This window comes from Pan paniscus, chromosome 21 (assembly GCF_029289425.2).
Source record: "Pan paniscus chromosome 21, NHGRI_mPanPan1-v2.0_pri, whole genome shotgun sequence".
NCBI classification, from domain to species: Eukaryota; Metazoa; Chordata; class Mammalia; order Primates; family Hominidae; genus Pan; species Pan paniscus.
The window spans coordinates 68,010,786-68,034,193 of record NC_073270.2 but is presented as its reverse complement, the minus strand read 5'-3'; the positions used below and the strand labels follow the sequence as shown (position 1 = coordinate 68,034,193).

Genomic DNA, 23,408 nt, shown 5'->3' with positions numbered 1-23,408 from the left:
CTGCTGTGCCACTGTCGCCAGGTAACAGGTGAGGAAATTGCGCTTTATGGAAGCATCCCAGCAAATGGATGAACAAGGCACACAGGTGTGTGACCATCACCATTAGACGACACTGGAGAATTCACACATCCAGGCACTGAACCCCGAGAGACGGCCTTGGGTGCCTCCCGGGGAGAGATGACACTGCCATTGCTGAAGCAGTTTTGCCCGGAACACTGAGCCCAGGTTTGTCCAGTTTCTAGCTTTATCTACTGACATGGTCTGGATGTGTCCCCACCACCAAACCTCCTGTTGAGATGTGATCCCCGGTGTTGGATGCAGGCCTGATGGGAGGTGTTTGAGCCATGGGAGTGGATCCCTCACGGCTTGGTGCTGTCCTCCTGGTCCTGGGCAAGGATGAGTGCCCATGAGATCTGCTTCTTTAAAGGCGTCTCTCTCAATCCTCCTCGCGCCATGTGAGATGCCTGCGCCCGCTTCGCTTTCCACCACGAGTAAAAGCTCCCTGAGGCCTCCCCAGAGGCTGAGCAGATGCCAGCGCCATGTTTCCCGTAGAGCAGAACCGTGACCTAATTAAACGACCTTTCCTTATCAATTACCCAGTCTCAGGTATTTCTTTATAGCAACCAGGAACAGCCTAACACACCTCCCAACCTAGGGAAGTACAGAGACCAGAGGCCACACCACGGGGACTCAGCAGCAGCACCCGGACCCCTGGCACCTCGCCCAGCAGAGCTGGCCTCTGCAGAAAATCAACCACATTGAAAAAGGAGGCACCCAGGAGGAGAAAGGAAACCTCGTGACTTTGACTGAGCAGCCACTTCTTAGGTGTGGGCACACCATGTTCGACTACCTGCGAATGTGGGGGTGCAATCAGCAAAACCCATGCACGACCAACCCAGTCTCTCCAACAAATCAATTACAAAGACAGAGAGAGAGAAGGAGAGGGAAGGCTTCTCACCATCTTGATTATGGTGATGTTTTCATGGGTGCACATGCGTGTCAAAACCTATCGTACACGTTACACATGTGCAATTGATCATATGCCAATTATACCTCAAAAAAGCTATCTTTAAAAAAAAGACATACCGGCCAGGTGCAGTGGTTCCTGCTTGTAATCTCAGCACTTTGGGAGGCTGAGGCAGGTGGATCGCTTGAGCCCAGGGGTTGGATATCAGCCTGGGCAACATGGCAAAACCTCATCTCTACAAAATACACAAAAATTAGTCGGGTGTGGTGGTGCGCCCACCTATGGTCCCAGCTACACGGGAGGCTGAAGTGGAAGGATCACTCGAGCCTGGGACATCAAGGTTGCAGTGAGCCATGGTTGCATCACTGCACTCTAGCCTGAGCGACAGAGCAAGACCCTGTCTCCAAAAAAAAAAAAAAAAAGGCATACCAATTAAAATGACGCTTGAAGCAGGATTCAAACAAGGCCTACACACAGGCAGACAGGATTTCATGGAGACATTTATAAGACAGTGGAAATCTAAACACAGCGAGTATCTGATGGTAGGAGGATTCCTGCTCATTTTTAAGATGTCACGATAGGCCAGGCGCAGTGGCTCATGCCTGTAATCCCAGCACTTTGGGAGGCCGAGGCAGGTGGATCACCTGAGGTCAGGAGTTCAAGACCAGCCTGACCAACGTGGAAAAACCCCATCTCTACTAAAAATACAAAATTAGCCAGACATGGTGGCGCATGCCTGTAATACCAGCTACTCGGGAGGCTGAGGCAGGAGAATCACTTGAACCCAGGAGGCAGAGGTTGCAGTGAGCCGAGATTGCACTATTGCACTCCAGCCTGGGCAACGAGAGCAAAAATCTGTCTTAAAAAAAAAAAAAAAAGTCACGATAGTATGAATATCTTTTTGAGAGAACCCTAAAAAAAAAAAAATTGGCCAGGCGTGGCGGCTCACGCCTGTCTGTAATCCCAGCACTTTGGGAGGCCAAGGCGGGTGGATCAAGAGGTCAGGAAATCGAGACCATCCTGGCTAACACGGTGAAACCCTGTCTCTACTAAAAAACAAAAAATTAGCCGGGCGTGGTGGCCGGCGCAGTGGCGGGCACCTGTAGTCCCAGCTACTCGGGAGGCTGAGGCAGGAGAATTGCTTGAACCCGGGAGGCGGAGGTTGCAGTGAGCCGAGATCGCGCCACTGCACTCCAGCCTGGGCGACAGAGGCTGTTTATTTTATTAACAAATAAATAAAAATTTAAAAAGCAAAAATAATTTTAAAAAGCAAAAGTTAGGCTTCATAATTGAGTATCAAAGTTGAGGAATATACAGAAAGTTAAATGTTTAAGAAAAAGCATTAGGAAGGCAGAGTTTATTTCCTGAATATGTTCTTCCACGTGCAGATCTCACTTTGCACTCAGAAAACAACCCCCAGAGAGAGTATTTCAGGAACAAACTTTGCTGGGGTTTTCTGTCTGTTTTAATGGGCTCTTTCTGTTCAACTTCTCCCTTTTCTACTTCTAGAGAAAAACCCTGGGGCCTGAGTCTGTGCTGGGCATCTCTGCTGGCCTCTTGCCCTTTGTCCTTCTCCAGTGAGAGTTTTTTTTGGGGGGGGGTGGGGGGCACTTCCCTGGCCCCAAGGACGCCATCCCTGCAGGCCCCAGTGAGTCTCAGTTCCCCTAGCCCAGGGAACTCACCAGTCCCTTGAAAAGGACCCCAGCACACTTTCTTAAAGGTGCTGTCCCCGTCCCACCAGGATCTCAAAATGTCCTACACCACCGGTATGAAGACTTGTCGTACAAACCCATCTTTATGTTTTTCTCAGATGTGGGCCCTGCACGGTGGCTCACATCTATAATCCCAATACCTTGGGAAGCCAAGGTGGCAGATGGCTTGAGCCCAGGAGTTTAAGACCAGCCTGAGCAACACAGTGAGATACTGTCTGTACAAAAAAACAAAATAAAATAAATTAGCTGGGCACAGTGGCACGTGCCTATAAGTCCTAGCTACTTAGGAGACTAAGTCAGAAGGACTGCTTGACCCCAGGAGTTGGAGGCTGCAGTGAGCTATGATTGCTCCACTGCACTCCAGAGAGGGCAACAGAACAAGATCCTGTCTCTTAAAAAATAAATAAATAAATAAATAAATAAATAAAGCAAGCAGATCTGACAGTTCAGGAAGTTGGTGAACGAGACTGGGGATCCGGTGCTGACCACCACGGGCGACCTGCTGGAAGTTCAATTACATGTCGTTACTCTGTCCATCAGAAACAGGCAGGGCACCCCGGACATGCTGGACACAGAGAGTGCACTGATCACCAGAAGATTCTAAAATCACTTCTGAGGTTAAGTATCAATTCTAAGTTCATACAGTTCTGCCCGGACACGATGGCTCACGCCTACAGTCCCAGCGCTTTGGGAGGCCGAGGTGGACGGATCACCTGAAGTCAGAAGTTCGAGATCAGCCTGGCCAACATGGTGAAACCCCATCTCTACCAAAATATACAAAAATTAGCCAGGCATGGTGGCGTGCACTTTTAATCTCAGCTACCCAGGAGGCTGAGGTGGGAGAATCGCTTGAACCTGGGAGGCAGAGGTTGCAATGAGCCAAGATTTAGCCATTGCACTCCAGCCTGGGCAACAGAGAGAGACCCTGTCTCAAAAAAAAAAAAAAAAAAGAAAGAAAAAAGAAAAAAAAAGAAAAGAAAGAAAATATAAGTTTTATTTCATAATTTAAAAATACATCAGCAAGCAGCACTAACAAATAAACAGCTGTGCACAGAGCCTTATGTGGCATTTTGCTGAAAGGGAAAACGTTCCCACTATTAACAACGATGGGGTTCTGTCTTAGAAAGGACCCTAAGGGGCCGGGCGTAGTGGCTCACACCTGTAATCCCAGCACTTTGGGAGGCCAAGGTGGGCGGATCACAAGGTCAGGAGTTCGAGACCAGCCTGGCCAATATGGTGAAACTCCATCTCTACTAAAAATACAAAAATTAGCCGGACATGGTGGCAGGGGCCTGTAGTCCCAGCTACTAGGGAGGCTGAGGCAGGAGAATAGCTTGAACCTGAGGAGGAGATTGCAGTGAGCTGAGATCGCACCACTGCACCCCAGGCTGGGCGACAGAGCGAGACTCCAGCTCAAAAAAAAAAAAAAAAAGAAAGAAAGAAAGGACCCTAAGGACCCCATCCAACACTACTTCCACTTGAAAGAATGCTCCTCCTCCTGCCTCCTCCTGACAGGTCAAAGCCACTGGCAGAGACTTTCAAACTCATTCCCGTAGGGATCACACTGTGGTCGGGCATGGCCGGGGAGCTACAGTCTCTCAGTCCCCGCGGTCCCGCTGAGCTTCGCAGGGAGGCAGCTGCGGCGTGGGGGCAGCAATCATAAGCCAAGGTGCCAGGGCAGTCACAGGGAATGGGTTCCACAGGCCTGGTTCTGCTCCACAAGAGGCCACATCCAGCACAACCACAGAGCAAGCGACCCCAGAGGACCCACAGGAAGATCTTCAGTGCCTAAGCCAAGAGGCAAGCTCAGCCATCCCCGCACTCACTCAAGCCGACGTGCACATCAAACCAGCTTCCAGGGCCAAGCGAAGTTCCCAGTGCAGCATCATGCACTGAAGAGCACCTGCCATCCGCTCAAGGTCAAGGCTAACACGTGAGCCCAACCACAGTGCAGAGCAGAACTAGGTCAGGCTGGGGCCGGCCAAGGAGCAAACCAAAGCCACTGTCACATCCTTGCAGGACTTCTCCTTCCCCAGAGCAGTCGGCGACCTGGCAGGGCCTAACCTGGCCACTCAAATGCTTGGAAAGATGCTACCATAACACTGCGAGGTTGCCAGAGCACCAGGAAGGGAAACAAGTGTCACCTACGAGCATCAGAGTCACACAGTTTAAGGACAGAATTAGCTCTCTGTGGAAATTAAAGAACAGAAGGTCTCCCGGAACAAGGCTGGAGGATGGGATGAAATCATGGACAGCAAGACAAAGCCTGCTGTGACATGAACGGACGCAGGGAGAACCTGGTGTGAGATGCCTGCACCTCCGTGTGGCACTGAGGGGGAGGGGCAGGGGCTGAGGGACAGGGGCGCAGCTCTCTTCACCCAGCACCTTCTAAGCCCTGGGGCAGGAGTGACCAGTCAGGGCCTCTCTGACACCTCATCCCTCCCTGCGTGTCCAAGCCTAGCGTGGGCAATGCTTCTCAGCTAGCATTTCAGCCTTGACACATCCACTTTGCAAACTCAGCCCATGCATCACCCGGACGCCTAGAAGCCCTCACCCCACTGACACCCAGCTGGCCACCAGGCCACAATCTCGTTTCTTTTGCAAAAAAAACAAAACTTAACTAAAACAAAGACTCAACATTTCACAGCTTCAGAGCTGAGCTTAGACTCTCCCATGGCACTGGAAATGTCATCTGTCCAGTGTCGTCCCTATGGGCCACAGGTGGCTACAAGCACTTGAAACGTGAGGGAGAACTGAATGCCGGATGCTAATCAGCTGAATTGACTTCACTTCAACAGCCACCCACGGCAGTGGCGCCCATCCTGGACACAGCGTCCCGGGGCCCCATGGGGCTGAGCCATCGTGGGACCATGCCCTGCCTGTGACCAGCCCCACCAGAGGGTGGAGGAAGATGGAGGCGGCGGCAGCAGCGAGAGCAGGGGGCTTTGCCAGCCCCAGGCGCAGGTCCAGGCCTCTGCGAGGAGACGCGGGAATGGCAGCCGGCCCCCCGCCACAGCTACCTCTCAAACACCAACCCCACAACGATGGAGGGCCGTCAAGGACGCCGCCGGGCCAGGCCCCATTCCTCCTTCCCAGACCTCCCTGGATTGCTCCGTCTGTGCTCACTGAAACACGCCTTCTGCCAGTTGTTGAGGAAAAAAATCAAGCCTTAATATTCCTGTCATTGTAAAAGCTTAACGGTTATTTTTACAGATTTTGTATAAATTTAGAACCAAATAAACAAGTCATATGCCATTCACAACAATGACCTTTTTTAAAAAGGGGGATGTGCACGGCTGTCTGTCCTCGTCACCGTCTGCAGCCCGTCACGAGTGAGGCACGTACGACCGGCCGCTCAGGCCTTTGCCCTTAAATGCACTGTGTTTTGGTGGCAATGGGATGGAATCAAGAGTGACCTTTATTGAACACTGGTTCTTGATCCTTTAGCCAAATAAGGTTAAGTCCAACTGCATCAGAAGCTCCAGGAGACAGCCCTTCTGAGCACAGAACCAGCTGGCTCTAGGTCTGTGCTTTTTAACCTGAACAACCTCTCCGCCTTCTTCAGGCCTGTATGGTTCTTCTTAGCGTGGGGCTCTACGTGGCTCATCACAAACAGGCTCCCTAACACCACACAGAATGTAACACGCCTTAGCTGAAGAACAGGTTTCAGGCCGGGCGCGGTGGCTCACGCCTGTCATCCCAGCACTTTGGGAGGCCACGGCAGGCAGATCACTTGAGGTCAGGAGCTCAGGACCAGCTGGGCAACATGGCAAAACCCCACCTCTACTAAAAATACAAAAAAATTACAGGTGGCACATGCCTGTAGTCCCAGCTACTCAGAAGGCTGAGGCACAAGAATCACTTGAACCCATGAGGCGGAGGTTGCAGTGAGCCGAGATTGCGCCACTGCACTTCAGCCTGGGCGACAGAGCAAGACACCGTCTCAAAAAAAAAAAAAAAAAAGAACAGATTTCAGCCCTTTATCCTAAGACACCAGCGTGGACACACGAATGGCTCAACCCTGACTCGGGAAGGCCCTGTGCTACGCGTGCCAGCCAGGCAAACTTGCCAGGTGCACATGAGGACTCTGCATCAGTCCAGAATTCACGCAGGAAGTTTCTACACTGAGAAAGGCAGGTGAACCTCTCCCACTGTGCAGACAGCAGCACCCCCACTGTTTACCATTCTCCATGCCATGAGGGTGACCTTGAGAGGCAGGCAAAGGTGAGCCCGGCTTGGTCCCAAGAAGCAGCTGTGGGGAGTGGCAAATCTTCCCACTGGGCCTCGCGGCCAGTGTGGCCCGATGTCCCGGAAGCGGAGCCTACCGCCCCACTCACCACAGTCAACTCCCTCAAGTCTTGTCGCTGACTTAACTGCTTCCTGTGGAATATTAATTGCCAAAAATACACCACGCACCTCGAGGAACATTACCTTGTAATGCAGTACGATGTATTTCCAAACACACAAGATGAATGCAAGCGCTTCCGTACAAAAACATGTGTTTTAATCAACCTTCTCCTTATGCAACACAATAAAAAGCTGTTCCAATGCGGCCCACGAGACTGGGTGGGAAGGCAATGGACAGGGCGCATGCCCCACAGCTCACGGGCACCCTGCTCTCAGAAAGCCATGCCGGAGGGCAGGGAGAGCACTCCAAGGGCAGCAGCAGTCCGGCCAGCCCCCGACCCGCTGCCGCTGTGTATCTCTGATGATCAAAACCAACGGCCCCGAGAGGAGCCCAGCCTGCGGCTGCAGCTAGAGGAGAAGGAGACACCTTGTACCCACATCTCACAACCCAGCAAGGGCCACAGCAGGCGGAGGACGCGGTGAGGGAGTGGGAGGAAAATTAAGACAGCAAAGGGAAGTGAGTGAGCCAGGTGAGAGGCTGTTGTCCTGCAGGGCTCCCGGCCTTCCCCAGGGCACCTGCCCAGCCAAGGAGTGGCTGGCTTGCTGGAGTGCGTCCTTGCCCTCTGGCCGCCTCCTTCTCTGTGGCCTCAGCTCCAGGCCCTCCTCACCATCATGCCCATCTTCATCCTGTGCAGCCCTAATGGGGTCCACTGTGCTGAGAAACCTGTCACCCTAACATCAGACCTGCCCACGTGGCTGCCAACTGTGCTTCCTGAGCACCTACAGGCAGGGCTTCAAACCAAGGTCAGAGAAAACCATGAATCTCTAACCCCTCTACCCTCTGCAAAAAAAAATTTTTTAATTAAAAAATTTTAAAAAACAGGAAAAAAAAATTTGTGTTCATTTTTTTCCCCAGAACAATGACCCAGATTATTCATATTCATGAAGTTCTCAAAGGGGTCCTTGATCTAAAAAAGGGTCCTGACCCCGCCGTGGGCCTCCAGCACTTGGACTCCCTGCTGAGGACCCACCCCAGACCCTCCTAAGCTTGTTAAACACATCTCTTCCCGGGCCCCTCCCGGGAAACCCAGGCTCAGTGAAGCTGGGGCTGGGCCTTGAACCCACACTTTTTAAAAAGTTCCCCCAGCTTTTCTGATGAGAAGCAGGGGTGAAAACTCCATGATGTTAACCCAGGAGCCTTCTACCCTGACAGCCGAGCCACTGAAGAGGCGGAATTGCCAGGCAGGCGCTGCAGGGCAGGGGCTGCGGGGCAGGGGCTGCGGGGCAGGGGCTGCGGGGCAGGTGCTAGGGCTCCTCGGGCACCTCTGCACTGGGACCCCTCCCCTGGCCCCAGCTCAGGCACTGCCCTGGCTCTGCTTCCGCTCAGGTGTTCCAGCATTTCCCACAGGTGAGACTTACTTGGAAGACGGGTGATGATTACAGCGAGACTCCCAGCTCTGCTACATCATCAAGAGAGGCCAAGCCAGAGCCAGGGCACTCGCAGGAGCTCGCCACCACAGATCCAGCCCGTGTCCTCTTTCACAGTAAGAGGGTAGCCCCACGCCCTGTGCGCACCTGACACCTGCCGTCATTATTGGAGTCACCGAAATGTCACTGAATCACAGTCCCCCTAGTTTTAAGGCAATAATGGAAGTCGCTCTCTGGCCGAGCACAGTGGCACAAGGTCCCAGGTTACAGGGGGCTCTTTCTCACGATCAGCCTTAGGTTTATTCAGTACAAAGCACAGGCACTCACTTCCACACCATAGTCCTCCTTCCTCTACAGCTGCCTCCGTCTTTTCTGGAACCAAAACTCCACACGACTCCCTACACACTACAGTCCTCCCTGCCTGGTGCTCCTCCAAGAACTCCCCGTATGAGCCCACAACAGGCGCTCTCTGGGCACCCCTGAAGGTTGCAGTCCCAGCGCCTTTGATAAAGAAATGTGCTCAGTGTCTGCTCAGCCAAGAGCCCCTCAGACCCTTCCCACCCCTGACTTGCCTCAGCGTCGGGGCCACAGCCCCCAGGCCCTCAGTGCGCAGGTGAGAAGTACACACCTTACACCCAGGAGAGAGGCTTGATGACCGCCACAAGCCCTGAGGGTGCGGGAACCTCTTCAGGCCCCAAACTATGGAGCCAGCCACTAGCTCAACAGGACTGATCCCAGAGTTTGTTTCTCAAAATACATCAAGCGAGTGTTCCACTGAAAACAGAAGGCAAGCAAAGAGAAACAGCCACAAACATCAGGCACGAGTCTCAGATCCAGTCCCTTATAAAAGCTCACTTCCACCACTCAGCTCAACTCAGAGGTCACAGGATTTGCATCAGCAGAAGCTCCAGCGGAAAGAACGTGGATGCTGTGACATTCTGCTGAATGATCCCAAGTTCTTTTCTGAATCTGGAAGGAAAAGGAAAGAAGTGCCAAAAAGTTCACGCAAACAGTGCTGTGAGCTATTTAACAGATGCTTTTATTATCAAGAGCTGCAGAGGTGGGCCGGGACACCGCCACGCTTCCACAGTGGGACCCTAGCCCAAACCAGCAGCCTGAGAGGCCGGGACACCATGCCTGAAACTCACTAGCAAGAACACTCTGAAAAAGCAAAAATGACAGCAGATTTACAAATCAACTAGCATATGTGGAAAGTGCATTTAAACTATCAAACCAGAACCCACCATATTAACTCAGGACTTCGGTCCTTTTTAATAATCAGTCATGTTCAAATACTGACTTCCTTTCAGTGTAGATAAGGTTATAAATCAACCTGAAAATGTACTACATATTGGAATTAAACCTCATACTTGACAATCTGTGCTAAACACTAAACGAAATGTCAACACCCAAACAGGAAGTATGACAATGATTAGGAGAAAATCAGCCCACACCCAACCGCACTGCCCACAGAGGCCCCGACACCACACACACAGGTGCCCCTCATCACGGAAGCCGAGAAAACCCTTGCCTGGCAGAGCTGTGTTCTGTTTAAAACAAGTCACTCTTGAATAAGGGACCATTCAAGTGGGGGGCAGACTTATACAAAGATCCCGGGACACCTGAGGGTGTGACTGCTGCACTGCTGAGAGGCTCCAGCTTCAGCAGGTGTTGGAGCCAAGGGGGGCCCAGGCACCCACAACGTATCAGACACTTGATGTTATATTTTCACAGATTCCACATAGTAATCCGTCTTACAGGCAAAGACACTGAAGGCAGGAGCCAGTGGGAACCCACCCAGGACCCAAGAGCCCTGGTCTGGCGCACCACCTTCGCAAAGATGCTGTGACTCAGGAAGGCACGGCGCCAGCTGCGCCTGCACGGCCAGACAAGACATGGCTTGCATGGGGACATTAAAGAAATCACCTTGAGGAGACGGCAGCTTCCCTGCTTGAAGACAGCATAAGAACCTAAAATGTGTCAACAATTCCCTTATACAAAATGTCACTTTTGTAATTGGCTGAAAGTACTAAAACTTTAAAAGTCGAGCAAGCTTTAATGACAAATCCAAGACCTAAAATTAGCCAGGCGTGGTGGCGGGCGCCTGTAGTCCCAGCTACTTGGGAGGCTGAGGCAGGAGAATGGTGTGAACCCGGGAGGCAGAGCTTGCAGTGAGCCGAGTTTGTGCCACTGCACTCCAGCCTGGGCGACACAGCGAGACTCCATCTCAAAAAAAAAAAAAATCCAAGACCCATCTGCTGGCATCTCCTGGACGGCACAGAGGAGAGACACTGGGATGAAAGTCAAGTGGCATTTTTTCACATTCAAACAGCACCCCTCATTAACGTGGAACACAGCAGAGTCTGACCCTCTCAACGCACTCGAGGCGTGGAAGAAAAATGTCCTACGTGTGTACTCTAAGGCAGTGTGTGAAGTCCCCTGGAACTGAACTCAGAACGGAGACCTCAGAGTCTGGACTGCACACCTGTCAGCACCCATGCCCCTCAGTCCTCCCTCTTCACACAGAGACCACCACTGAATCTGCCAGTAACAAAGGAGCTGGGTGGCAGGGAAGGTATTCTGGCAAAATCCTGAATGGTCAAACGGTAAATTACTTTATTTCAGAAAAAATGAAATGGCTTTGTAAACACTCAGGCTCACAAAAAAGAAAGTCTATTAGTTCTATATGTAGCAAAATCCCGAAATTCTGACACACAGTAATGCAGCATGATTAGAATATTCTAAACAAAAATGTTAAATGAAAATCTTGATATTAAAAGGCAGTACAGGGTAGTGTTTAAGAGTGTGAACCCTGGAGCCTGGATTCAAATCCATATTTCATAATTTACTGCTGTGTGGTTTAGGTAAGTTACTTAACCTCTCTGTTCCTTAGCTTCCTCATGAATGAACTAAGGATAATGTCAGTACCTGCCCAGTGGACTGTTGTGAAGATCACACAAAGAAAGTGAATACGACATGCTCGTAACAGTCCTGGAACAATCATTATTAAATAGTATCGTCTGCTGGGGTAAGAGCTGTCATTAATAGATGGACACATGAAGAAAACAGGGTAAATTCTATGAGGGAGACTCAGTCACTCACTCACTCATTGCCACATTGTAAAAGACGACACTGTGGCAGGCACTGGGCTGGGCAGGGAGGAAGTGCCACCGACAAAGTTCCTGTCCTCAACAAGGGGAAGGTAACTGGCATTCCGGGGTGCGCACTAGGTGTCAGAGACTGTTGTAGAAAATGATTTCATGGCAGGGTGCGGTGGCTCGCATCTGGAATCCTAGCACTTTGGGAGGCTGAGGCAGGCGGATCCCTTGAGGTTAGGAGTTCGAGACCAGCCTGGCCAACATGGTAAAACCCCATCTCTACTAAAAATAAAAAAAATTAGGCGGGCGTGGTGGCCGGCGCCTGTGGTCCCAGCTACATGGGAGGCTAAGGCAGGAGAATGGCTTGAAGCCGGGAGACGGAGGTGGCAGTGAGTCAAGATCGCACCACTGTACTCCAGCCTGGGCAACAAAGCGAGACTCCATCTCAAAACATAAAACAAGAAAATGATCTCGTTTGCTTCTCTTATCAGCAAAGTGCTACATGTCCGGATGAAGGAGTTGAGGCTGACAGCCAGAAAAGAGGCCGTGGGCACGAGTTAGGAAGGGCAGCAGGGACGGCCGTGGCTTCCCAGCATGTGGCCCCTGCACCAGTTCCGGGCTCCTCAACTCTCCGCTGTCCTCGCCACACATCCAGCTGGTGGGAAGGCCGCACAGCACCCAGCCAGGCCCACAGCAGGCATTCGAGAAACGTCTGTCCAACCAAACCGAATGGGACCCCTTCTCCAGGTGTTCCGGGCCGTCATCCCAAAGCTGCCGGAGCCAGGCTAGGCCAGGGCCTGTCCTAGAGGACGGTTCAGATAGAAACGCCCCTGGGAGGTGACCCTCACCCCAGGAGAGCCTGCAACACCCCGACACCCACTGCCTCGTCGCCGGTCCTCCCATGAAGCGGGGAGGCTGAGGTGCTGTGACGACCTAACAGTCTTGGTCTGGGCTTATAAACTTGGAAAGTCTAAAGACGTATTCTTCTGAGTACCACAAGATAACTGGCGAAAGAAGGAACCTCTTAAAATTACATTACCAAAGATAGGTTTTAGGTAGCAAGTTCTCAACCGTGTGTAGTCTGCTAAGATTTATAAATTAAAAACAAAAACAGAGCCCAGGGGAACGGACAAGGGCTCGCGGGCACCCTCCCCGGGACGACGTGCACACAGGCCTGCGGGACAAGAAGGCCAGGGTCGGAGTGGGACTGCGTCTCCCTGCCCTTCTTCCCGGCGGAACTCGCCCTCCTCACCTACAGGATCGCCCTAAATGCGCACGAAATCCTTCCCTGTTCCCGGTGAGCTGGTGAGAGAGGGCGAGGCCGCGAGCAGGTGCGCCCGTCCCCACTTCCTGCTCAGCGGGGCAGCAGGGGGGCTGGGGGTCTCGGGGGGGCCGGGCCGGGGGTCCCGGGATCGCAGTTGCCGGGCGACCGCAGGGGGAAGGGTGCGGGGGCCGCGGGACCCAGGCCCAGGCCCCAGGCCCGGCCGGAACTTTCCTCCCAAAGTTTCCCCGGGGCGCCAGGCTGCGGCCTAGGCCGGGCGCGCCTCCCAGTGGGGGTCGAGGCCGGGGCCGGGGCTGGAGGCGGCCTGCGGACCCGGGTCCTGCCCGGCCCGCCCTCCCCTCCCCGCCCCGGCTCCAGCCCCAGCCCGCGGCCCAGGCCCCGCAGCTCGCCGGGGTCCCGGGCCTTCGCGTGGCGGCGGCGGGGGCCACTCACCTGGACGCGGGTCCCTCGGTTGCCGGGCGAGCTCACTGCCGCCCCGCCCCCGCCCCGTAGGCCCGCGACCCACTGACACCGAGGCGGAAGTGCGGCCCGCCGCCTCGCCGACTGACAGCCCGCGCCCGCCACTCGCTGCGCCCGGCGCCGCCGCGTCGGCCGCTGCCTGCCCAATCAGCGCCCGGCCCGAGGCTCGCGCCGGGGGGTGGGACTATGCTAATCCTTTCGCGAAGGGCCTCTACCTGTGCCCCCTCAGAGCCCCGCCCACGCAGCGGAGTGACGGCAAGGACAGCCAGTCACAGCAGGAGAGAGGCGGGGTTATGCCGCCCCTGAGCCAAAAGGGGAGGGAGGCAAGGAGGAAAGGGCGTGGCTGCAGAGAGCAGAGTTGACAAACAGTGAGTCAGGTGGCCCGGGGCGTGGGTGCTCCGCCCTCAGGTGCACTGCGTCCTGGCGGCAGTGTGGGCCTGCGAGGCTACCCAAAGCCCTGGGGGCTTTTTCCTACAAATGCTGGGGACCGTGCGATAGCTGGGGCGTAGCTGCTTCCACTGTCCTACCAAATCCTGAATATCGTCCACCTCCTTTGCATGCCATTCACCGCCAACCAAAATCCAGCGCCAATTTACCCCTCCAGCTGCATCCCCGACCGTTTCACCACCATACTTAAAACCCTTTGGACTCCCACTGACCTACAGTGGCTCCATGGTTAAGCCCAGAAGTTCTGGAATCAGACCTGGAGCTTGCATTCTTTACCAGCTGTGTGGATTTGGACCAATTAATTAACCTCTCTGAGTCTGTGATCACTCAGAGTTTCATTTGCAAACCAGGGTTCCCCTGTCAACATCTCATTGAAGTCATGGGTCTGGTTTGAGGTGAGTGGAGTGGCATAAACCAGGCTGGCTACATAGTCACAGCAGTTGGTTTAGGGGTCAGCCTGTGACCCAGTTCTAGCCAAAGAGGCTCAGTCCTGGGACTTTTGCTGTAGGGTCAGAGTTCAGACCGGAGGGGAGGCTGAAGTCAAATGACTCTCCCATCTGCCCACAGACCTCTCCAGAGCTGGGTTAGGTGAGAGAGGGAAGGGGCCAGTCTTCCACATCTCACCACCCGAGAACAGGGCTGCACGAGAATGAAGCCAGCCCAGAGGAAAGCCGGAGCAACCACGGCCGGGTCACGTGGACCCTGCTGCACCTCAGCAGGTCCTTTCCTTGACTTTTCAGTTACGTGAACCACATGCTCATTTCTGCTTCAGCCCATTTGAGGTAAAGCCAAGAGTCCTGGGCTTCCTGTGGCCTTGAGAGCCCTGGCGGATGACCCGTGACCCCGCAGTGCATCCTGCAGCAAAGCCAGCCCCCGTTGGGCCTCTGCACCCCCTCCTCAGGCCTTGTCTCCCCACTTCCAGGCTGCCCCTAGCAGGGTCATGGACGCAGGGACAGGCCTTTGCCCCATCTGTGGCCCCGTGGCAGACGTGGGTACTCTATAAATTTCAGGGCATGAGTGAGCCAATGAATATGGCCTCTGTGGCAGGGGTGGGGCCCAGGCCACATCTCTGGGCCCAGCAGGGCCGTTCTCCCCAACCCCAGGGGCTGGCCCTACTCACGGGTGGGCCACTGTCAGTCGGCGCCACTAGAGACGTGCCGGGACTAGGAAGGAGCTGGCTGAGCCTCTCCTGAAGAGAGAACGGGGAGGAGGGCGGGCAGGCCTCAGAAACAAAGGGGTTGCCATGGTTACCTCTGAAGAAAGCGACTCCAGCCGGTGAAAGGGAAGGGAAGGCGTGCAGCCCCCAAGCCAGGACAAGGACGATGAGGCCAGTTGCCACGGAGATGACCGCGCTCCACAGCTTTCCCTGTGGGCCTTGCCAGGGCCAGCTCAGGGTCCCAGAAACCCACCACTCTCCATGTCCCTCACCCTAAGTCTCTAAGACTCTAACCCCTGTGCCCTTGGGGGGATCCAACCTGCCCACCCACCCCTTGACCACGAGCTCTGCAGTGAGGGCAGCCTCAGAGGCTCAGGCAGAAGGACCCTCTCATCTGCCCAGGGACCACCCCAGGGCCAAGCAGGGAGATCCACCCTGGCCTTGGGGTTGGGGGTGTGATCTCAGATGGCCCCTGGGCTGGAACAGGGGTTTCACCCCTCTCCACAAATGCAGTAACTGAGCTTCAAGGGTAGTCTGCCGTCAGCCAGCACTGCTGGAGACGTGCCAGGACTGGGAAGGGTGCTTCCTCCCCGGGGCCAGTTGCTGGGACTAGGCAAGAATCCTCCCTCAGTTGGTGGGTAGTAAGGAGGGTGCCTTGAGACCAACTTAGGCGTCTTTGTCATGATCTTTACTAGGTCACAAGGCCAATTCAAGAGGCACAGTTCTCCAAGGATGGAAGATGGGGGTGGAGAAGGCAACAAAGATGGATGAGCTGGGGCCATGATGATGAAGACGATGATGAGGATGATGATGTTGATGATGATGATGGTGATGGCGGCCGAGTGCCCTGTGATTTACAGGCCCATCTGGTTTCATGTTTGCAACAGCCAATCAAGTGGGTACCAGGTGCCATCATTCCCACTTTACAGATGAGAAGACTGAGCCCCAGACAGGTTAAGTGACTCCCCCAGCCCTGCAATGAGGAAGGGCCCAGCACAGCTCCAGGCACAACAAGCAGGCACTCCAAGCATAGGGAGGTCTGGTGGACCAGGCCTGGCCCAGGAGCTTGTCGGCAAGGCAGAGCCGCATCCAGGCTCCCGGACCAGGATCCGCACACGAACAACAGGCCCAGGAGTTCCCATGGCTGTGGCTGCTGGACCCCCGCACCAGGTGGGCTGGCGGCTGTGTGCCACACATGCTCTCTAGAGCCTGAGAAATGCTCATCCTGCAGGTGATTTGGGGGGTGTCTGCTCCCACCTTCACTGCTCTCAGACCAAATTTCTGCTTCCTGACAGAATTTCTAGGATCCTCCCTCTGTCCTCTTAGCCAAGGAGGGGAGAAGCTCTCTCCCTCCCTCACCATGGGGCAGGTCACCAGTGGGTGGATTTCATGACCCACATACCTCCCAGGGCTGGCGTGCAGGGTCCAGCAGTCCCAGCCACAACTATGTCATCCCGCTTCCTTTCCTCTCACGGTGAAGGAGGCGGAAGAGAGGTTGTTGCTCCCACCTTTTGGATGGGGAAACTGAGGCTTAGAGAGCAGAAGCAGCTTGCCCAGGGCCTGGCAGCACCAGTCCCGCCCACGACCCACCGCCCTTTCCCCCGCTCCACTCTTACCTCCTCCCCCAGGTTTCTGGGTCTGGGTTTATCTCTTTATCTGGGTCTGCATCCACAGCTGCCCCATTAGATCAAACAGGGCTTGGCTTCCAGGAACGCCGGGTGCCTTGGCATTGCTGGCCTGGCTGGCAGCTGCTGGCTGGTGAGCCCCGGCCGAGGCTGTCTCCTCTCCCCAGGCCTTTAGAGAGGACATTCTCCCACTCTCTTTTATGGAAAGCCATGGAATCTTCTGTGTGGATGCAGCCTGGGCAGTCAGAGAGGGGCCTGGCCCTCACGTGGCCGCAGCTGACCCCTCCCCGCCGCGGCTCTCCAGTCTCCTCTGCGACGTGACAGCCCTGGCTTCTCTGCTGTGGGGAGGAGAGTATTTTTAGTTTTGAACCCACCACGTGAAGCGAGACAAGTTATCAATAGCAGCAGCAAAGGGCTTTTTCTTTCTCTCTCTCTTTTTTTTTTTTTCCCATGTCTTTGGGACCTGAACAATCTGCACCCATTAAATTCTGCCAAAAGAAAAAATAGTGTTCCTCTTATAAACTTTTTACCCCACAGCTTCCTTGCTGCTGCAGCTTTGCAAACCCACTCTTCCTGGGGTGACCCCACCCGTCTCCACAGCCCCCCTCTCCACTCCTGGGCACTGAGACCTGCCTGGGAACAGGCCCTTCTGAGCAGAGGGCCAGGGTGGGGCTCAGGCCACAGCTCCAGAGCAGTTGGAATGAGGGGTTGGGGAGAGGGGAGAAAGGCCCCCCAGTTTCCCGCTCACAGAGCTGGCAGCAGCCACAGCCTCTCCTGGAGTGCTTGCTGCCTGCCCGGGGCCAGGCCCAGCTCCTCTGAGTGCAGTAGCTCAGGGACACGCCCCACCCCGCAGTGAAGGGCAGAGAAGGTGGCCTTCCCAGAGGCCTTTCTGGCTGTAATTCCTTGTTTCTGGAGGAAGGGGTTCCTCAGTCGAGTAGGCTTGAGAACACTATTTAAACAAAGTCAACAGGTGCCCTCCCCAACCTTAGGCTTCCCAGAGCCCTTCCCACTCAGGTGCACATGGAGGCTCCAGGGCCCAGGAAGGGCCTGATGCAGACCCCCAACATATGGGGATGGAAGCCTTTTTTCTATGAAGTTTCTTGCAGGACACTGGAGTGGCTTCCTGCCTTGCTGGGGGAAGCATTTGAGCCAACATGGCTGCCTGCCTTTTAGAACTGGTTAGAGCTGCGTTCCTGAGAAAGCTCAGAGTAACAGAGGCTTCGACAGAGTAGAAACGTACTTTTCTCTCGGGTGACACAAGCCTGCGCTGTCCAGCTGGCAGGGTACCGTGCATCCTCAGGGACACAGCTCCTATCTTACACTATCCTCTCCTAGTGGCATCCTCAGGGACGCAGCTCCTACCTTACTGTATCACTCTCCTAGTGCTGGCTTCCAGCCTCAGTGTCACCTCATTGTGCAAAACAGCTGCTGATGCTCCAGCCATCACAAGCATACCTGACCAGAAAGGAGGAAGGAAAAGAGGAAGAGCAAAAGTGCTGCCCCCTAGATGAGTCAGCTCCCTTTGAGGATCTGTCCCTGAAGACACACCCAGCACTTCTGGTCACATCTCACTGGCCAGAACTCCATCCTATGCCACTTTTGGTAGGATAACGGCATTTTAGCTGAGTGCACTTCCAGCCTAAACAAAACATGGGGCTACGGGGAGCAGATTACAGATGGCCCCAAAGCCAGGCCTAGATCGTCCCAGACCCAGAAATGTGGACATCTCCAGAAGTGACCTATGAGTGCCCTGCCTCAGAAGAACCGACAGCCCCAGATGCAAGACAGAGCGCCTGGCACACATTCCCTGGCACGCCTGTGGCACAAGGGCTGTACTCCAACTCCGTGCCCCAGCGTGGTGCTGCAGCGGCCACTTCAGCGTTGGCCCTGGAGTTTCCCTCTTCCTGGCTGCACCCTGACTGATGGGAAGTGGGTTACTGCTCCTTCTTGAAATACCTGTTGAAAACCTGCTGCACTCTGCTGGCCCCACCCTGGGCGCCGGGGTACCTCCAGAAGCAGGGCACCCACCCCAGAGGCTGCTAGGCAAAGGGCTTTCTTAGTGTGGGAAAGTGGGGGACCCTGGGGGACCTCTGCACCCTTCCTGAGGGCCCATGTAGGGTGGGCAGGGTGTGGGCACATCCCTGCAGGGAACGGGAGGGGCAGGTGGGAGCCGGAGGAGAGACAGCTGGGCTGGGTTAGATTTAACTTGCTGCGGGAGCCAAGTGCGTTGGCTGGAGCCACTGGCTGGGCCTCAGTGCCAGGGGATCTGCCAGGCACGGGGGTGGGAGGGGCAAAGTTTAAATATGCCTGAGGAGCCAAGATGGGGGGCAGAGATGGGGCCCAGGTTGAGGAGCCACCGGGGGCCTGAGGGTGGCGCCGTGGGTTTCTCCTCAGGAGCAGCCCAGCAGCATGCTTGCCCCTCAGCTGGAGCTGGGGATGGGGGTTGGGTAAGAGACAGCCAGCCAGAGATTTGGGGTTCTTCTGGGGATGGGTGTGCTCCCCCAGTTGCATCACTGGGAGAGGAGGTCAGGGAGGGGGTGGAGGGGATGGCTAGGGGTCTGTGTGTCAGGAGTCACAGCAGGGCACTGCATACCCAGCCCAGTCCTCGTGGTCACGGTAGAGAGGGGTGACCCATGAGGCAGAGCTGTACCCACCAGGAGCTTCATGCATGGCTCACAGCACCCAACCTGTGCTGTCACATGGCACCTGAGGTTAATTTACCAATCTACCATTGCCGTCTTGAAATTCTTCATCATCTTGGGGCAAGGAGTTCACATTTTCACTGTGCGGAGGACCTGGTAAATCCTGCAGCCATCCTGGGTGAGGAGGGTGCGGCACTGGAAGCAGGGCCCACGGGGTTTCAGCAGTTGCATACAGCCGGCTGGGTGATGCCATCCCTGCCAGGCATGGTGACAGGCTGGGCAAGCAGGCTGGGCCTGTTCTGGGGAAGAGATGGAGGGGCTGATAAGAGGCCCTGTGCTGGGCTTCTGTGCCTGGTGCCGGCCTGCACAAGCTGGGGGAAGGCAGTCTGCCCAGGAGTCCCATGTCCCAGGGCTGGGAGATCCCTGGGGCCAGGGAGGACCATGCTGGCCGGTGCTCCCACTCGCTGGCTGGCTTCAGGAAATAGGGGTTCAGTAATGCCCAGGGCATCTGCAGGAGGTGGGTGTGGGTCGGTCTGGGCAGATGGCTGGGAGTTGGGTGGAACCTGGAGCCCATGGGGGTCTAGACCCAGCCTTTGCTGATGGAGGTCCTAGCTGCCGATGGAGGTCCTAGCTGCCGATGGAGGTCCTAGCTGCCGATGGAGGTCCTAGCTGCCGATGGAGGTCCTAGGTGCCGATGGAGGTCCTAGCTGCCGATGGAGGTCCTAGCTGCCGATGGAGGTCCTAGGTGCCGATGGAGGTCCTAGCTGCTGATGGAGGTCCTAGGTGCTGAGGGAGATCCTAGCTGCTGATGGAGATCCTACGTGCTGATGGAGATCCTAGGTGCTGATGGAGGTCCTAAGTAGGCCACAGAGGCACTCTGAGCCTCAACTTCTTGGGGGCTTGGTGAGGCTCAGAGAAGGCAGAGCAAGGGAAAGTTGTTTGGAGGGCATGTGGGCATTGCCGGGGCTCTGCCCAGTATCCACCACATCTCCTAGGAGCAGCCCTGAATCCTTCTTTGGGAACTACCCATAGGCTGGTACTAGGCTGAGCCCATCTCTTGCCCCAAATAGGGCATGTGTCTGGGACCTGGGCATCACTCATTGCCTAGCCATAATCAGTCAGATTGTACTTGGGCCCTTCATGGACCCCAGGTCTGAGCTGGGATGTCAGCCTGGAGGTGCCATGCCAAGGGCAAGGGCTGTCTGAGAGGACAGCAGGCTGAGCCCAGGGTGGGGACACCAGTTTTGATGGTAGCTGTCGGGCTCCTGGATCCAACCATGCCTGAAGGAGATGGCACCACCAGTGTACTCTCAGATGCAGGCAAAGTTTCCATCCTGGTAAATGAAGTGTCCTGAGCCATCTGCCCACCTCGCCACACAGGGAGAGGACGGCCACATGTCCCAACAGGTCTCTGACTCCCTCCTCTCCTCATCAGGGCATTCCGGGCTGGGGTCACCCTTCAGAAGAGCACACAGGTGGGCACTCAAGATGCACACCAAGGAGCCCCAGATGTTTCCACCAGGGTCTTTCCACCACTGGCTCATCCAGTGCTGCATAGGTGGGACACACAGAGCCCAGGGGACGGAGGAGTCGCCCAGTGACCTCACCGTGCATCCCTTGGGCACTCCCATCTCTGCTTGGATCAGCTAAGCAACTCCAGAAAAAGTGAGAGGATAATGGGACGCCAGGAAGAGGCAGATCCAGGCGAGGTTGGCCAGTGTAGGGGAGGGTCAGGGGGAGGCACCAGGGTAACAAGCACTCCGGGGACGTGGGCCGTCATTCCCTCAGGGCCATGGGGAGAGCCCAGATGGCCTCATCATGTCCTGCAAAGACAGCCTCTGACCTGGGTCTAAGAGCTGCGCCTCCATCATCCTCCATCAAGGCCCGGCGCTGCCCCCTGCTCATGTCCTTGGTCTGGCCCGGGACCTCGGGTTCCCAGCTGCAGCCGGGACGCACCCATGCCACTTTGGTGGGTTCCAAGCAAAGCTACGTGAGGCCCTACAAAGCCCTTCGGTCCCAGGCACTCTCCCCTGCTCCCCCAGGGACAGCCCAGGTGGGACAGCTTGTTCCCTTGTTTTCTGGTTGTGTGAGTGGAAGTGTGTGTGGCAGAGTGTGTGTGTGAGAGTGTGAATGTGAGTGTGTAGTGTGTGTGGTATTGTGGGAGTGTGTGTGGAAGTGTGAATGAATGTGTGTGAATGGAAGAGTGTGGAATTGGGGGAAGTGTGTGTACGAGTGAGCGTGTGAGTGTGAAAGTTAGTGTGTGTGAGTGGAAATGTGTGTGAGTGGAATTGGAGTGTGCGTGTGTGTGGAAATGAATGAGTGTGAGTGTGTGAGTGGAAGAGTGTGTGGAATTGGGAGTATGTGTGTATGGGTGTGTTGAGGGTGTGAGTATGGAAGTGAGTTTGTGTGTATGTGTGACTGTGTGAGCATAAGTATGTGGAATTGGGGAAGTGTGTGAGAGTGAGTGTGTGTGTGGAATGGGGGAAGTGTGTATGTGTTAGTGTGTGTGTGGAATGGGGAGAATGTACGTGTTTGTGAGTGTGTGAGTGTGGAATGGGGGAAGTGTGTATGTGTTTGTGTGTGTGGAATGGGGAGAAATGTGTGTGAGTGTGAGAGTGTGGAATGGGGGAAGTGTGTATGTGTTTGTGTGTGTGGAATGGGGAGAAGTGTGTTTGTGAGTGTGAGTGTGGAATGGGGAAGTGTGTACGTGTTTGTGAGTGTGTGTGGAATGGGGAGAAGTGTGTGTGTGAGTGTGAGTGTGTGAGTGTGGAATGGGGAAGTGTGTATGTGTTTGTGTGTGGAATTGAGAAGTGTGTGTTTGAGAGTGTGTGTGGAATGGGGACAAGTGTGTATGTGTTTGAGTGTGACTGTGTATGTGTGTGTGTGGAATTGGAGAAGTGTGAGTGTGTGGAATGGGGGAAGTGTGTACGTGTTTGTGAGTGTGTGTGTGGAATGGGGAAGTGTGTATTTGTGTGGAATTGAGGGGAAGTGTGTGTGTTTGAGTGTATGTGTGAATTGAGGGGAAGTGTGTACGTGTTTGAGTGTGAGTGTGTGTGTGGGGAATGGGGGAAGTATGTTTGAACGTATGAGTCTTTGAGTGAGTGTGTGTGGGATGAGTGTGTGTTGAGTGTGAGGGATGGGTGTGTGGGATGAGTGTGTGTTGAGTGTGTGGGTGTGTGGGATAAGTGTGTGTTGAGTGTGTGTGAGTGTGGGTGAATGTGTGGGTGTGTGTGTGTTGAGTGTGTGTGGGATGAGTGTGAGTGTGTGTTGAGTGTGTGTTGAGTGTGTGAGTGTGTGGGATGAGTGTGTGTTGAGTGTGTGGGGGATGAGTGTGTGTTGAGTGTGTGTGTTGAGTGTGTGAGTGTGTGTGTGATGAGTGTGTGTTGAGTGTGTGTGGGATGAGTGTGAGAGTGAGTGTTGAGTGTGTTGAGTGTGTGAGTGTGTTGAGTGTGTGTTGAGTGTGTGAGTGTGTGGGATGAGTGTGAGTGAGTGTTGAGTGTGTGTGTTGAGTGTGTGTGTGTTGAGTGTGTGTTGTGTGAGTGTGTGTGGGATGAGTGTGAGTGTTGAGTGTGTGTGGGATGAGTGTGTGTTGAGTGTGTGTGTGTGGGATGAGTGTGTGTTGAGTGTGTGTGGGATGAGTGTGTGTGTTGAGTGTGTGTGTTGAGTGTGTGAGTGTGGGATGAGTGTGAGTGGAGTGTGTGTTGAGTGTGCGAGTGTGTGTGGGATGAGTGTGTTGAGTGTGTGTGTGGGATGAGTGTGTGTGTGAGTGTTGAGTGTGTGTGTTGAGTGTGTGTGTGGGATGAGTGTGAGAGTGTTGAGTGTGTGGGATGAGTGTGAGAGTGTTGAGTGTGTGTGGGATGAGTGTGTGTGTTGTGTGTGTTGAGTGTGTGAGTGTGTGTGGGATGAGTGTGAGAGTGTTGAGTGTGTGTGTTGAGTGTGCGAGTGTGTGTGGGATGAGTGTTGAGTGTGTGTGTGTATGGAAAGGCGTGTGGGCAGCAAGTGACAGTGATTCGTGCCCAGACCCAGGGGAGGGGGGTCTGCCTCTAGAGCAATTGTCGCCCCCTGCCCTGGCTCAGGGCCTTGTGGAGGGAGGAACTGTTTCTCCCACCCTGACCTGTCCCTTGCAGGACAGAAGGGGACAGTGTCAGTTTCCTCCCGACACCTCTGTCACAGCTCGCACCAAACACCCTCAGACACACCCACAGACCCACAGACGCACGTGCACACACACATAGCCCAGAGAGA

The 23,408-nt window shown here is 54.8% G+C and overlaps 2 protein-coding genes across 5 annotated transcripts in view; both read right to left on the bottom strand.

Moving 5' to 3' along the window:
• The window catches only part of OSBPL2 (oxysterol binding protein like 2), a 59,333-nt gene extending 42,330 nt beyond the window's left edge, over positions 1-17,003 (bottom strand). The window contains exons 1-2 of one of the 4 annotated variants that reach the window (XM_034947527.2): positions 13,267-13,359; positions 9,083-9,423 (exon numbers count right to left, since the gene is read on the bottom strand). The gene's annotated coding sequence lies outside the window, so the exon portion shown is untranslated. Of the gene's footprint in view, positions 1-9,082; positions 9,424-13,266; positions 13,406-16,512 lie in introns of those variants that run through there. The other 3 variants (XM_055104921.2, XM_034947526.3, XM_055104920.2) reach the window with 3 other exon arrangements.
• Positions 17,004-17,934: 931 nt separating this feature from the next.
• Positions 17,935-19,652, bottom strand: LOC129394920 (putative uncharacterized protein FLJ44790). The gene has a single exon (XM_055104918.2). The coding sequence runs from the start codon at positions 19,030-19,032 to the stop codon at positions 18,397-18,399; it is 636 nt and encodes a 211-aa protein (XP_054960893.1). The 5' UTR covers positions 19,033-19,652; the 3' UTR covers positions 17,935-18,396.
• Between the last annotated feature and the right edge of the window lie 3,756 nt (positions 19,653-23,408).